Source organism: Hypanus sabinus, chromosome 8 (genome assembly GCF_030144855.1).
Source record: "Hypanus sabinus isolate sHypSab1 chromosome 8, sHypSab1.hap1, whole genome shotgun sequence".
NCBI classification, from domain to species: Eukaryota; Metazoa; Chordata; class Chondrichthyes; order Myliobatiformes; family Dasyatidae; genus Hypanus; species Hypanus sabinus.
Genome location: NC_082713.1, coordinates 26,295,268 through 26,311,863, shown reverse-complemented (window position 1 = coordinate 26,311,863; position 16,596 = coordinate 26,295,268). Strand labels below are relative to the sequence as shown.

General features: G+C 37.0%; 1 protein-coding gene across 1 annotated transcript in view; it reads left to right on the top strand.

The window, feature by feature from the left end:
• Positions 1–9,437, top strand: part of zdhhc15b (zinc finger DHHC-type palmitoyltransferase 15b) — a 60,912-nt gene extending 51,475 nt beyond the window's left edge. Inside the window, exons 10-12 of the mRNA XM_059976851.1 lie at positions 1,976–2,085; positions 3,224–3,289; positions 4,546–9,437. Coding sequence (XP_059832834.1) covers positions 1,976–2,085; positions 3,224–3,270 — 157 coding nt within the window. The 3' untranslated portion in view covers positions 3,271–3,289; positions 4,546–9,437. The remainder of the gene's footprint in view (positions 1–1,975; positions 2,086–3,223; positions 3,290–4,545) is intronic.
• Positions 9,438–16,596: the final 7,159 nt, after the last annotated feature.

Genomic DNA, 16,596 nt, shown 5'->3' with positions numbered 1-16,596 from the left:
GTGCAAAACAAATAATATATATTTTTAAAAAGTGAGGTAGTGTTCATGGGTTCAATGTCCATTTAGGAGTCGGATAGCAGAGGGGAAGAAGCTGTTCCTGAATCACTGAGTATATGCCTTCAGGCTTCTGTACCTCCTACCTGATGGTAACAACGAGGAAAGGGCATGCCCTGGGTGCTGGGGGTTCTTAATAGTGGACGCAGCCTTTCTGAGACACCGCTCCTTAAAGATGTCCTGGGTACTTTGTAGGCTAGTACCCAAGATGGAGCCTACTAAATTTATGACCCTCTGCGACTTCTTTCGGTCCTGTGCAGTAGCCCCCACCATCTTATACCAGACAGTGATGCAACCTGTCAGAATGCTCTCCATGGTACATCTATAGAAGTTTTTGAGTGTTTTTGTTGACATATCAAATTCCTAATGAGGTGCAGTCTCTGTCTTGCCTTCTTTATAAATGCATAGCAATGTTGGAACCAGGTTAGGGTTCTCAAAGATCTTAATACCCATGAACTTGAAACTGCTTACTTTCTCCACTTCTGATCCTCCTGTGGGGATTGGTATGCGTCCTTCGTCTCACCCCTCCTGAAGTCCACAGACAGCTCTTCTGTCTTACTGTGTTAGATGTGAGTGCTACTGGGCAATTGGCATTAAGGCAGTTCAGATTATTCTTCTTAGGCAATGGTATAATTGTTGCCTTTTTGAAACAAATGGGAACCCACTCATAGCAGTGAGAGGTTGAAAATGCCCTTTACTCTGGCCAGCTTGTTGGCACAAGTTTTCAGAGCCCTACCAGATACTCTGTTGGGGCCTTCCGGCTTGCAAGGGTTCACTCTCTTTAAAGACCCCTGAGACAGAGATCACAGGGTCACCAGGTGCAGCAGGGATCTTCACAGCTGCAGTTATATTCTCCCTTTCAAAGCAGGCATAGAAGGTGTTGAGTTCATTTGGTAGTGAAACATCACTGCCATTCATGCTATTGGATTTCACTTGTTAGGAAGTAATGTCTTGCAAACACTGCCAGAGTTGCTGTACATCAGATGTCACTTCCAACCTCGTTCAAAATTGTCTCTTCGCCCTTGAAATAGCCCTCTGCAAGTCATACCTGGTTTTTTGGTACAGACCTGTGTCACCAGATTTGAATGCCATAGATCTAGCCTTCAGAAGATGATGTGCCTCCTGGTTCATCCACAGCTTTTGGTTTGAGAATGTACAGCAAGTCTTTGTAGGTACACACTCATCCACAAAGGTTTTAATGAAGTTGGTAACAACTGCAGCATACTCATCCAGATTCGAAGATGAATCCCTGAATACGGTCCAGATCACCTAGCCAAAGCAGCATTAAAGATTATCTTTACTTGTCACATGTACTTCAAAACATACAGTGAAAAGCATTGTTTGCTTCAATGACCCACATAGTCCAAGGATTTACTGGGGGTAGCCCACCATGCTTCCAACACCAATATAACATGCCCACAACTTACTATCCCTTACTAGCAATACACCTTTGGAAGGTGGGAGGAAACCTGAGCACCCAGAGGAAATGCATGTGGTTACGGGGAGAATGTACAAATCCCTTACAGATAGCGGTTGGAATTGATTCCCAATTGCTGATACTGTAAAGCTAGGCACTAGCTACCATGCCACTCATTATTCTTATCTGTATGTCCTTACCTGATAGATGGAGACCATTGAGCTTATCGGCTCTATTCCAGCTCAAAGCAATCCTACTGATCTCATTTCCCCTTTTTTCCCCAGAATTCAAATTTTTACAGTTGCTAATAAGCCTAACAACCAGTACATCTTTGGAATGAGGTGAGGGCACCAAAGCATCTGGGGGACTTTATGCAGTCACAGGGAGAATGTTCAAACTTCACAAAGGTGTCATTAGTGATCACTGTGCCACTCTGCTGCTGCTGATGATCACCACATTAAATTATTATAAATCATAAGATGTTTTTGAAATCTTTATTTTTAGTATCGGAGATGGACACTTCTTCCCCATGAAGTCACAGTCAGAGAGTCACAATCCACTTCTCTCCAACGATGAGCACTGGGATGAGGGAGATTCAGATGTCGACTACTATGGTAAGTCAATCTTTTGCTTTAATGACAGAAATTAGCCTTTTTGAGTCAGATGAGTATACTTCAATAAAGATGGATTGTTTATTGTAATTGGTTTTAAGACATGCTGGCCCACAAAATTTATTTGCTGATAGGCATCTAATTATTAAACAAGATTAGAACAGTGTCATCATCGTTAAATCTTCATCTATTGGGAAAAATCATGACCATTGTATTCTGTATTAGGTTCAGGGGTAAACCAGAAGGTGGTAGTTCTAATATGGGTTTCATTTCACCTCATAGTAAGTATCAAGGTGTTAATATAGAAACATAGATAACCTACAGCACAATACTGGCTCTTCGGCCCACAAAGTTATGCTGAATATGTCCCCACCTTAGCAATTACTAGGCTTACTCCGTAGCCCTCTATTGTTCTAAGCTCCATGTACCTATCCAAAAGTCTCTTAAAAGACCCTATCATATCCGCCTCCACCACCGTTGCTGGCAGCCCATTCCACGCACTCACTACTCTCTGAGTAAAAAACTTACCCCGAGATCTCCTCTGTACCTACTCCCCAGCACCTTAAACCTGTGTCCTCTTGTGGCAACCATTTCAGCCCTGGGAAGAAGCGTCTGACTATCCACACGATCAATGCCATCTTACACACCTCTATCAGGTCACCTCTCATCCTCCGTTGCTCCAAAGAGAAAAGGCCGAGCTCACTCAACCCATTCTCAAAAGGCATGCTCCCCAATCCAGGCAACATCCTTGTAAGTCTCCTCTGCACCTTTTCTATGGCTTCCACATCCTTCCTGTAGTGAAGCGACCAGAACTGAGCACAGTACTCCAAGTGGGGTCTGATCAGGGTTGGGAATATTTGAAGTATCCATCTGTATCACTGGATTGTGAAATAGAAATTGTGTTTTGCCAATTACTCTTACTCTCTCCCCTACTCCTCCCATATATTTTTTGCTTGAGTATTCTGTATCTCCCTTTGCTCTTCTCTCTTCCACTGCTTCCGTCCTACAACCAAATAAACAAATAGGTTGTTATATTTGACTGGATTGTACTTCTAATATTCCTAACTATAGAAAAAAGAAAAACACTTCTTTTTGGAAACGATTCAGATGTTTTCTAAAACAGCATTTTATCTTCTGTCAGCAACTACAAGTGGAAACACCTCTGTGACTGTAGAAATGGAGAGCTAGCTGATCTTTGCTCCCACGTGTAAGTATCTGAGCCCATTTTCACTGTTCAGTTTCCATTTATTTGGAGTATAGCAACAAAAAAAACCTAAGTTCATCTGGAATGTGCAAATTATTAATAGCTCAGATTAAGGAGTCATCATCAAGATGTGCCTGTTCTCATTACTGCCATCAGGGAGGAGGTATAGGAGCTGAAGATACACACTCATCATTTTAGGAACAGCTTCTTCCCCTGTGCCATCAGATTTCTGAATGGTTCATGAACACTAACTCACTATTTTGCTATACTTTATTTTTCTATTTCTTATTGTAATGTATTTTTATGTATTGCACTGTACAACAAATTTCACAACATACAGTATGTCAGTGATAATAAACTTGATTCTGATTCAACTTAGTTCTACGTGATGAATGTTTTTGTTAATTTTTAAGATAATATCCCAATTGAAAATTGATGTAAATGGGCAAACACAATCAAACACATTATCCCATCTTGCATACTTAACTGAAGCTTGAGACCTCACTGTAAGAAACTCACTACCTGTACATCAGAAGAGAATGACTATATTGATTGTGATTAGGAAAGGCTTGAAATGAGCTTTCTTCTCTCTTTCAGCTCTAATCCATAAATAAAGTGAACTTAAAATTGCAAGGGAACACATCAAAATGCTAAATTCATAAAAGTTGAAGTTTTCAGTTTGAATTAGATTCTCAATTGAGCCACTAAGGGACCATTTTGTGCTTTTGACCATTATACAGCACCACCCCTTATTGCTTGTCAAACACCTATTTGGCTATCAAATAATGCCAGGATGGCTTAATAGCCATCATCACTGTACCTACTTAATTTTGAAGAAGCATTTAATTGATGCCTGTGTCCACTTTGTTGTACCTTAGTATCTGACTTAGAATCCATGATCAGTGATAAGGGGAAAAGTTCTTGAAGAAGAATATGGAGTATATTTTAATGCTAAAGTCATCTATGAAAATTATGCTGCTTCATGTTCTGATTACATCTATTTATCAATTAATTTCAACTGAACATAGATATGTGAACCTTGCCATAGATATGTGAACCTTGCCATAGATATGTGAACCTTGCCATAGGTTCCCTGCCATAAACAAGGCCAAAATGCTTTTGATTTATTAATTAATCAAGCAGTTGCCTCCATTTTTTTTTAAAAAAGACAGATTCTTAAGGCTATTTATTAACTGAAAATACTTTTTTAAAAATTATCTTACCTATTCTTGATGTTAGTTATTGCCTTTTTTTTTCAGGTTAATCCCAGGTGCCACAGTATTATTTAATATGACAATATGAGAACCAAGGATCCCTAAAGGTCTTCAATAAATGAGATGGAACTGGGTGTTACATGCCTTACAGTCTACTGAAGATCCTCTCATTACATAACGTACATTTAGACTTTGGTTCATGAACAACTGCATTTTCTTGAGATAGTGGAGGAATGATAGGGGACTGTTGTAAATTCACTTACTATCTTATACCCATGAGCAGGAACTTGTATGTAAATAATGTGCATATGAATGAGACTCTATCAAATATCTGAAACTAATATTGCAATTAATTTAACGTGACAAGTTGTATTTAACTCATTAGGGCAAAGTGCTAAGCAAAAGTGTCCCTTGCACTAAAGCTGCAGGGGTAAGGTACAAATATCGAACTGTCAAGTGGAAAATTCTGCAATATCTGTTCAACCATGTGTTTGAACAAAAGAGCAATGGATTGATTATTTACTGTGTTTATATGAATTAAGTCATTTCAAACAAGGTCATCTTTTTTAATGTTTTTTAAATATGTTTAAAAGATCTTGTATTTAGCAAGTTCTTTTTTATATGTTTGTAATGTGATGTACATATTTTTAAAACTAATTTACCCTCAGAATTAAAATTAAATATTACTCCAACGAGGGACCAAAGATTGGTAAAGCAGTATCTGCTCAAAGTTTCAGTTATTCTTCAACCTTAGGAAAATTTATTTGTTTCTTATTTAATGTACACATGCCTTTCACATAACGGCATAATATCAGATCCAGTTTTCATTATCATTCCATATCACTAACTTTAATTTTGAGCAAAAGAAATGACCAGCAAAAGTCTACCATAAAAATTCTGCTGATCTTCCTCTGCATCCAAAATTTCTTCAGTTTGTGTACTTAACCTGTAGTATGATTCCACCTCCAAAATATTACCTTCTACCTCCCTGTACAACCCACAATTGAGTTTTCTACCAGTTTATTTATTTAAATTGTATTTTAATTCAGGTTAAAAATTAACTCTTGACATAGGTGTTTACATTGGAACAAGTGCAATTTCTCATAGATGATTTTGTTTGCATACAAATACATTCCCTCAATTGCCTGAGCCATTATATAATTTGACATATATTATATATTCTGACAAAGTGTAACATCTTTCTATAGGTTCTGCTTATAAAACATGTTCTCATAATGGGGCTTTTGAGTTTCATGAACTTTAAATTCTAGATATTTTCTGACTAGGCTCCTGGGCCTGTTGCTGAGGCCAAATCAGTGACTCAAACATCTCTAGCAATACAAAGGTTTAATAATTCAAGGTTTAAGGATATTAATCCACAGAGATACTGATTATTTTCAGAGATAGAAAACAAAAGGACAATTATGTTGTATGCTTCCGTGGGATTTAGTGTATTCACTTGTCTTGCTTAAAGTATTCTTAACGTGTTAATAACATTCATATTTAATGAAATACACATTTAAGGTATTTTCCTTTTATCCTTTGCAACATATCTCTCGGCCAGTCCTTAAAAGAGATTATATTTATTTATTTTGTGGGACTCAGCTGCATGCAACTTACTGGCTTTGCTTCTTACACTTGTAAACTAACTTAATGTTTGAAAAGCCTTTGGAATGTCATGAGGTTGGAAAAAGCAGTCTATATTTACAGTGTTGTCCTTTTTATAGCTTCTGTTACAGGCCAATCTGAATTAAATAATTCACTTTAGATACCCAGGGTTGCAATAGGGACATGATAATGAAAACATTTGTTTGGAAAAAAATAGTTGTAAAACTGGTGGTACTTGTTATCTGTTAAGAACATGTCCTCTAAGCCCTTTCAGTATAAAGCAAATTGCAGTTAAAGTAATGAGTCTGAATTTGAATCTGAATTCAAGAATGAATTTGAATTCAAAATGTGTTTCATAGCACACTGCCCACTATAGGAAAGCCCTGGTATTTTTCAGATCCTATAAATGCTCTTTTTGTCAAACTTAAAGGTGCTCTGCAGACATATAGAAGAGCTTTCATTTTCTAAATTAAACCACTGTTATATCCTAATCAGTGACCAAGTCTCAAGTATTATTTTAGCTATGTTGTAAATATTTTGTAAAGTGAAGAATTGTCTTTGTACAATGAGACATTATTACAAGAAATATTTAAAAACAAAAATAAGTTTGACAAATTAGAATAAATTGTGAGTTTCTTTCTGAGAATTTGTTCAATAATCTTGATTTGCTACAGTAAAATGACACCTACAGATATAATCATAAATCCTGCCATTGAAAATTGAAGTCTGATTTCTAGTGTTTCAAGTTTCGATAAATGTACTAAACTTTCACAAGTTTGATTATTAACCTGACAGGTACACATAATTTAATGTAGTTTATTTTTAGTTTCACAATCATTCGCCAAGCCGCACTTAGAAGAAGTAGCATATATTTTAACAGTAAGAATATGCACATTAGGAATATTTTTAGAAATCTTCTATGGAGAAATACAAGTGGAGATGAAAGTGCAATTTCAATTGATAAATCTCAAGATTAATCAGAAATTTATTGGTAGTTAATATATCACAATTAAAAATACTTGTCAAAATAAGCCCCGTTCATTTTAAATACAGTTTCTTTCAGAGATGAAATATCCCACTCTAATAATGTAATACCTCTCATATTTTCCCATATGACAGAACTAGGGCATTCCACTATAAATTGACAACATACTGTACAGTACTCTTTGCCTTGTATAATATCTTTATGAAATGGGTGATAAAGTAAAATACAATTGTTCTTATAGTACAACAGATAATCAGGATGTTTATTTTCATCCATTAGTTCCCTTTCAGCTTCATAGACAACAGTAACCAAGGTAAGGTCAGAATGTATTCTTGGTTTATAGTAAGAACAATAAAATGCTGCATTAATAACTTGATGAAAGCTATTATTTTCTGTTTCTTTATCTGCGCCATATTATCCTTCAAATACCCCAAACTTCCAAGTGATTCAAATGGATACTGACTGGAAGATTGAACATAAATACCACATGAGATGTTCTCTCTCTCTATCATTCTCTGACTCACTTTCTACCTTTCATGCTCTCTGCTCAGAAAATTTCCTGTTTAATTTAGTTCTTAATAACAAGAATATTAAGAATGAAATACCAACTCCTTTACATAATAAATATCAATCCAAAATAGAAACCTTTATATTGGTAAACTAATATTGTTCCTTGCTTAAAAATTATTATTACTGGTTTATAAGTAGCATTTCTACACATCACCAGTAATTTAAGTATTATGCCTCTGTTACTAATAGCTTTACACTGGAGAAACAAATCAATATGTCCCCATTATGCCAGTCGGGCATTTTTTGTTGTATTGTTGGAGAAATTGTAAAATTCAGCTGATGACTCTTAGAACTTACAAGAATATCTATATTTCTCAAAATGAATCCCAGGAACCCAATTTAAAAATGGAGAGACATCATTTTTATCTAGTTTCTAATGGAAAAACAAAGGTTAATTAAAATGAAGGAACAGACTTAGCAGGGGTGTATTACAAAGAATGGAGGATGAAGCTGTCCATTATACATTAACAAGTAAAGCAATCTTACTGAATAAGCATCCTTTCATCCATATCCAAACTTCATGAAAGTTATGATCAACAAGGTTGAATTTGTGGTACTGCACCTTTTGACAGCACCAAGCATTGAAGCTTTGAAGAAAAGCAAATAAAAGTATATAGCAGATGCTGACAATGGAAAGAGATTATATGCATTTGTTACTAGTTGTCTGCTTAACTTTTTAGGAAATTTTCTATTAATTCTTTGGATATGGGGATCACTGTACATTTCCCCTCACTAAGTGCACTTGATGGTATCATACATCAGTTTTGTGTGATGGAGAGGAACTTTACTTCTCCAGTTTTTGTTTTTGTCTTTCTGGATAGAATAGCTCACAGGTTTTGAAGTGTGTTCAAAGGTTCAATAAGGACAATGACATTGAGTATTGGAGTGGTAGATTTTTGGGATGGTCTTTGTTTGGAACTTAAGCATGCAAATGTTACCGTTTATCAGCCCAAACTGTTTCACTTAATAAAGCGTTGCTAATAGAACTGAATACTGCAAGTTTCCACACATATGACTTACTGAACTAGTCATCCTTATAGAGTATAATATTGTGTAATAATGTATGGCCTCGGTGAAACCAATCCTGGCATATCGTGTGCAGTTTTGTTCCCTTATCAAACTTTAAACCTACACATTCTTATGTTAGATTCTGCTACCTTGAGAAAAAGACTGTTACTATCTGCTCTCTCTATACTCCTCATGATTTTATAAACCTCCATAATGGCCCAGCCTATCCAGTCTCCTTTTAACTTAAGCCCTCCAGCCCAAGTAATATCCCTTGTGTTACTTTTCTGTACCCTCTCCAGATTAATCAGATTCTTCCAATAGCATTGCAACTAGAATTGCACACAATATCCCAGTGTTGTCAAACCAACGTTACATACAATTGTAACATGCTGTGCCAACTTTTGAACTTATGTGACGGGCAAGCATGGTTACACTGCCTTTACCACCCTGTTGCCACTTCAAGGGAACTAGGTACTTATATCTCCAGGTCTTTGTTCTATATTCCTGAGGGGCCTGCCCTTCACTGTGCATATCCTCCTGTGGTTTAACTTCCCAAAATCCATCACTTGAATTCCATTTCAGCGCTGGGTGTATATTTGCCCTAACTGTGGTGTCGACAACTACCAGCCAGAATCTTAAAATAAGCAATAGCACAACTGGAATGAGTTGAGAAATATTTTAACTCAGGTGGTTGTAAATTTTTTACAGTTGTGTATGTCAGAAGTCTGTTGATCTTCAGGGGATGAACATATAATTCTTGAGACTAAGTACATCAAGAATTCAGAGGTTGTGAGGATAATGCCAATAGGTCTTGTTGAGATAGCATTTCAACAATGTTTCTGGATGGCATAGCAGGTTTATTGATCTACATGTCTACAGGAGGGCAGGACTGATGCAGCATACCTGCTATATTATGACCAGGGCCCTCAATACCACAATGAAAGGAATAGCATGGTAGCATATTACTTTAGTGCCAGGGATCATCAATTGGGGTTCAATTTAATGCCGCTGCCTTAAGGCATTTGTTATGTTCTCTCCGTGACTGCAACGAGCTTCTTCCGTGTACCCCAGTTTTACCTCACATTCCAAAGACATACAGTTAAGGTTAGTGAGTTGTGAGGATACTATATTGGTGTGGAAGTGTGGCGACATTTGTCCATCGCAATGCTGGCTGATTTGATTCGATGCAAACAATGCATTTCACTATGTTTTGAAGTATATTTGACAAAAAGCTAATAATTAACTAACTATAATTTAACACAGTTTAAACTTGACTAATTCCTAACACTACTAAAGCATCTCAGAGACTTCCTTTTATTTTGTATTTCCTTAAACAACCACTTTAATATGTTAACCTCTGTACATCTAGCCATTGAAAATCTGATTCATGGTCTGGGTCTAATAAATCATGTAACTGGCTAATTGCTGGGAAGAGAATTAGTTTGTTAATTCATCACTGTTCCTTTCAATTGAAGCATTTTGCTTTAGTCAATTTAAATACAGAATTGGTTTGTCTCATCGAAACAAAAAAGCCTGTCTCCAGGTGAAAGTTGCAAAGTAACATTTCTAGAGGAATCCAATACCCAAACCAAAGGTTTGCTGATAGAAGTACACATTTTTAAATAACATTTTTGACTTTGTCTCAACTACCTCCGAGATATTACCTGGAAATAGTAATACTTCCCAAAAAAAGTTGGTAATGACAAAAAAAGTTACTTTATTCCTAATATATTATTGAATTCCATTAAAAAGTACCAAAATGCTTTATGTGTTGACTTTAGTCTCTAATAACTTTTAAAGCTAGTGAGACAAATAATGCAGTTTCGATCCTAAATGTTGACAGTTGCTTTCTTCCCTTAGATGCTGTTTGACCTGCTGAGTTCTTCCAGCATAATGGTTTGTTACTTTTAAAACTTGTTAGGGTGCGTTAAACTGTCTAACAATTGTCCAAGGCAGCAAACAAGATTTAACGAGGAATTTGTATTTATACTGTTTGTTTTAAATGAATATGCTTGATAAATATATTTTTGTAAAATATATATCCATGTGTTGTATACTTGCACGTGTACTAATTATAGAGTGCTTGATAGCAACCCTTTTTCAATGTAAGGAATTTTCATACATCATGATATATCATCAATCTTCCTTTCCCTCTATTTTCCACTTCAGTCAATTTACTCTAATGCCCTTAATTGGCAAGGAGACTACAGTGCCCATGCCTGTGCATAAATATGTTGTCAGATCCATTATCAAGGTTGTAGAGAAAAATGTGCATACATTTTAAATGTTTTATTAAAAGAGTGGACTTGTTAATAGATCTACACAGTGACAATAACTCCTGAAATAGAAGCAGCCAGTAGAAAACAAGTGGAGAAACCCTTTAGAGAGAAATTCTGGGAAGTAAGATGACATTGTAATAATGAAGTTGAGAAGACCAATTTGGTTTTTGCCAAGAACTGTATAGTAGTAACCGATAGGGAAAATTAAATAATTTCTGTAGTGCAGGTAAGTCATTAAAGTAATTCTATCTTAGCTAGTATGCCTGATTCCCTTCACTAGATTTGAATCTATTACAAATATTTCTACATTTTATGTACTGGGCAGAGCCCATTTGTAGATTAGGGATTTAAATTCATAAAACATTTGCAATAATTATCTAGAGTTCCAAATGTCTCTGTAATGTGAATCTTACCCACACAACATTTGGCCCACCCTGTCTGTGTTGGCCACCAAGTAACTTTCTAATCCCATTCTCCAGAATTTGCCTCAAGATACTAATTAAATGATGTGAGAGTATCAACATCCAATCCTCTTCTGCAACTCTAAGCTAGTTTTTCAGAGAGTCTGACTGCAGGCAACCTGATGATCCCAATGAGTAGCATCTCTGCAAATAAAACAGTACACATTGTGTCAAGTTTTTATGCTCATCCAATGTAAGTGTGTGGATTGAGGCTTTTAAAAACAGCTACAGCCACTGCTACCAACAATTCTCCTTACATTCTTATATAGTGTGTTTACTCAATTGAAGTACTAGCCTGCTCTGATTCTAGAAAGTAATTTAAAGTATTTTATAATATTTTGAGCTGTGTGCCATTCAGTAAACAATACTTTGTTATGGAGAGTATTTAAGCAAGCTTTGGAGCTTGCTTCAGTTAACTGATTTCCAAACATCTCCATTAGTTAATTAGAGTACCTTCTATCTGACAAGTAGGGCTTTCTTTTCCAGTTCAAAAATAGACCAAACTATCATCCTTTATCATTTCCATGTTCCAACTGCAGTAAGAAACCACATTGCCTTAAGGACATCTGTGCATGAGATTGAATTTCCACTCATCTGGCGTACTTGCATTATATCCATACCTGTACCATGTTGAAGAGAATCACCTTAATTACACCTGCAAGATTAACATGACCAAGTATTGTGGTAAAATTCAATGAATTTTGTTTTTACAAATTATTTAAATGATTTTCACAACTTAACTGATAAACAATTCTTTTCAATTGCTCTTGGGGTCAAGGCTTTGATTTAAAATTCTGGGTACTAAGTAGAGGGCATTAATTATTTGCGGCAATGTCCAACAAACTGCAAGTGTAGTACACATGATTCAGCACTTTACAGCTTTTGGGATAAAGAAAAGTTGAATCAGTAGCAAACTGCTGGTGTTTTATATGATGCAGAGATGTTGCAATGCACTTATTATTTTTCATTAAAGCCCATGTCATTGACTTCCTTTAACTGTGCTCTTAATACTTTCTAGGATATCTTAACATTTTATTATAAAGATCTTTATAACAATAAAGATGTTTATGAACTGTTGGATTCTTAATGCCTTTTACTGAGTTAGAATCAAATATATTTCCCACGAGTAATATGGAACTAAGATTGAACCATGTTACAAATGCTTAGAGAGCAAGATCACCAGTTATAATAGCATAGCAAATAATAGTTCCAATCCCTTTGGTTTTAAATTAAACAATATTATGACTCCAACATAGTATCTCCTTACCATTATAATGGTAATGGTAAAATGTAAAGATGTACAGCACCTTTTGAGTATCAAGAAGAGAAAACTGGGTAGAAGTCAGTATTTTAGAAGGCCTGCATGATTTTAGAGTCGAAAAACAAGATCAGTCCCAGTGGAAAGTGAATAGAAATTGGAGGAGTTAAAAAAACTAGGAGGGTCAATTCAACAGTGAGCGCCTCAAGTCCTGCAATTTCAGAAATTCAGATTTAACTTTAGCTAGAGGGCATCAATGTAACAGAGCTCAGGTAGTAGCTGGAAATACCCAGTGCATTCAATCATCTTTTAAGGAATGGTTTTTAACAAGACATCTTTAAAGCAAAAGAGGATCTTTGGGGAAAATCAAGCAATTTTTTCAAAAAGATCCAACACCGAAATGCTGATATTAAAGTGTTTATTGCATCCTGCTTTAAGCTGTTTTTCCTTGGAAATTAATGATCAGATACACTATTATTGAAAATTTTTATTTTAATCAAAGGTAGGAAAGTATCAGCAGTATGCACAAAGGCAGGTATTATACATAGTCATTTGTAATACAGTTTTATATGACCATTATTTATTTTATAAAACTATAGTTTCATGCAGTTTATTTATTTTGATTAGACCTTGTTAGTGCTGGTATACATTCCATTTAGTTCTTTACCTGCAGTTTAGGATCCAGAATACAGTGATGAACTCCTGAATCTGTATATATCACATAACTCTTATAACAGGGTGTGATGTGCAAGTCAGCAATAGAAGCAGAGCCTGCAAAGCAGATGCAAGGCATGAATAAGAACTCTGGACCAGACCTCCAGATAACTAAGTGTCCTGGGGGCGGTAGGAAGAAGCCAATCCAGAAAAACCAAACAGCTTTCTGATCATACTAAGATACTCGGTAGCCTCATCCAGGAAATTAGGATGCACAGGAGCCACAGTGAATTAATTGGCAGGTTAGATCCAAAATTGGCTTGCCCATCGAGAACAGATGTTAACAGTGGATAGTCTTGTTTCTGAATGGAGATCTGTAACCTGTGATGTATTGCAGGAAACTGTACTGGGATATCTGTTTTTCATACACATAAAATTTATAAGTGATAGGTGGTAAAGAAGACATATGGTAAGCTTGCCTTCATTAGTCAAGACATTGAGTTCAAGAGCCAGGAAATTATGTAACAGCAATATAAAACACTAGTTTGACCTTATCTAGACTATTGCATTCAGTTCTGGTCACCTCATTATAGGAAAGATGTGGAGGCTTTAAAGAGAGTGTAGATAGGTTTATCAGGATGCTGACAGGTTTGAATGAATATGTTATGACAAAAGGTTGGAAAAGCTAAGGCAGTTTTCTTTAGAGTGGGCAGAAACCCATGTGAAGCATAGATACAATAAACAGCCAGTATCCTTCCCCCTCCCCCACCAGGATTGAAAGGGCAAGTACCAAAGGGCATGTATTTAAGGTGAGGGGGAAAAGTACAAAGAGATGTGTGAAGCAACATTTCTTTTCAGACAAACAGTGGTGAATGTCTGAGTGCACTGCTAGAGGTGGTTGTAGAGACAAACAGCACCGAAGTGTTTAAGAGACTCTTAGATAGGCATGTGAATATGCAGAGAAAGGAGGGAGATGGATCAATGTGCAGCGAAGAGGGATGAAATTAATTCGGAGTCATTGGTTTAATAAACTGAGCACAACATGGGCTGGAATGAAGGGCCTGTCCTGTGCTATCCTACCCTCAGTAGCGACTACTAGGTACACCTTGTTAATGCAAATATCTAATGAGCCAATCTTACAGAAGCAACCCAATGCACAAAAGCATGCAGACTTGATCAAAAGTTTCATTTGCTGTGCAGACCAAACATAAGAATAGCGAAAAATTGTGATCCAAGTGACTTTGACCATGGAATAATTATTGGTGCTAGACAGGGTGGTTTGAGTTCCTCAAACTGCTGATCTCCCAGGATGTTCATGCACAATAAAGTTCATAGAGAATTGTGCGGAAAACAAAAAACGTCCAGTGAGTGTCAGTTCTGTGGGCAAAATACCTTGTTAATGAGAGGTCAGAGAATGGCCAGGCTGGTTCAAGCTGACAGGAAGGGGACAGTAACTCAACCACACATTACAACAGTGGTGAACACCTCTGAATGCACAGAAGGTTGAACCTTGAAGGGCAACACGACTGCATCTGCAGAAGCTGGGAATAAATAAAAACATAAAATGCCGGCAGAACTCAGCAGGCCAGACAGCATCTATGGGAGGAGGTAGTGACGACACTACCTCCTCCCATAGATGCTGCCTGGCCTGCTGAGATCTGCCAGCATTTTGTGTTTTTATTTGAACCTTGAAGGGGATGGGTTACAACACCAGAAGACCACACAGGGCTCCACTTCTGTGCTTAATAAAATAGCCACTGAGTGTGTATTCTAATTGTCATTTTAGTTTATATTCCATCAAGGATCTGCTTACAGAAGAAGAAATAGTAGATTTTCAAGAGTCTGGAAAAGAAAAAAATGAGCAAGGAACTAGACCCATTGCAATTTGCTTATTGTCACAATAGGTCAACAGGAGACACAAACTCAATGGCTTTAGACCACCTGGACAACACAAACATCTGCGTCAGGATGCTGTTCATTGACTATAGCTCAGCATTTAATATCATCATTCCCACAATCCTGATTGAGAAGTTGCAGAACCTGGGCCTCTGTACCTCCCTCTGTAATTGGATCCCTGACTTCCTAACCAGAAGACCACAATTTGTGACGATTGGTGATAACATATCCTCCTCGCTGATGATCAATACTGACGCACCTCAGGGGTGTGCGCTTAGCCTACTGCTCTACTCTATACACATGACTGCGGCGAGGCAAAGCTCAAATGCCATCTATAAATTTGCTGATGATACAACCATTGTTGGTAGAATCTCAGATGGTGACAAGAGTGAGATATGCCAACTAGTGGAGTGGTGATGCAGCAACAACCTGGCACTCAACGTCAGTAAGATGAAAGAGCTGATTGTGGACTTCAGGAAGGGTAAGACAAAGCAACACATAGCAATCCTCAGTGGGATCAGAAGTGGAGAGACTGAGCAGCTTCAAGTTCCTGGGTGTCAAGATCTGAGCAGCTAACCTGCTCCCAACATATCGATGTAGTTATAAAGAAGGCAATACAGCAGCTATACTTCACTAGGAGTTTGAAGAGATTTTGACAAATACACTCAAAAACCTCTATAGTTGTACCATGGAGAGTATTCTGACCGACTGTATCACCGTCTGGTATGGAGGGGCTGCTGCACAGAACTGAAAGAAGCTGCAGAAGGTTGTAAATTTAGTCAGCTCCATCTTGGGTACCAACCTACAAAGTACCCAGGTCATCTTTAGGGAGCGGTGTCTCAGAAAGGCAGTGTCCATTATTAAGGACCTCCAGCACCCAGGGCATGCCCTTTTCTTACTGTTACCATCAGGTAGGAGGTACAGAAGCCTGAAGGCACATGCTCAGCATTCAGGAACAGCTTCTTCCCCCCCGTCATCCAATTCCTAATGGACATTGAATCTTTGGACACTATTTCACTTTTTCTAAATATACAGTATTTCATGTTTTTAATCTATTCAATATACATAATTGATTTACTTGTTTTTTATTTTTTTTTCTCTCTCTGCTAGATTATGTGTTGCATTGAACGGTTGCTGCTAAGTTAACAAATTTCAAGTCACATACCGGTGATAATAAACCGGATTCTGATTCGAAGTTAGGCAGGTAGTTATATTCGAGAGAGTGAAATTAAAAAGACAATGTTTCACAATATTCAGTAAGAATGATAAGATTCCAGGCCAAGAAGCAATCAGTTCCCATGCAGATCCATCTTTCTGAAAACTCATTCACCTGTAGCCTCCTAATTGAATTTCTTGTACCTGTTCCTTTGCACTCCC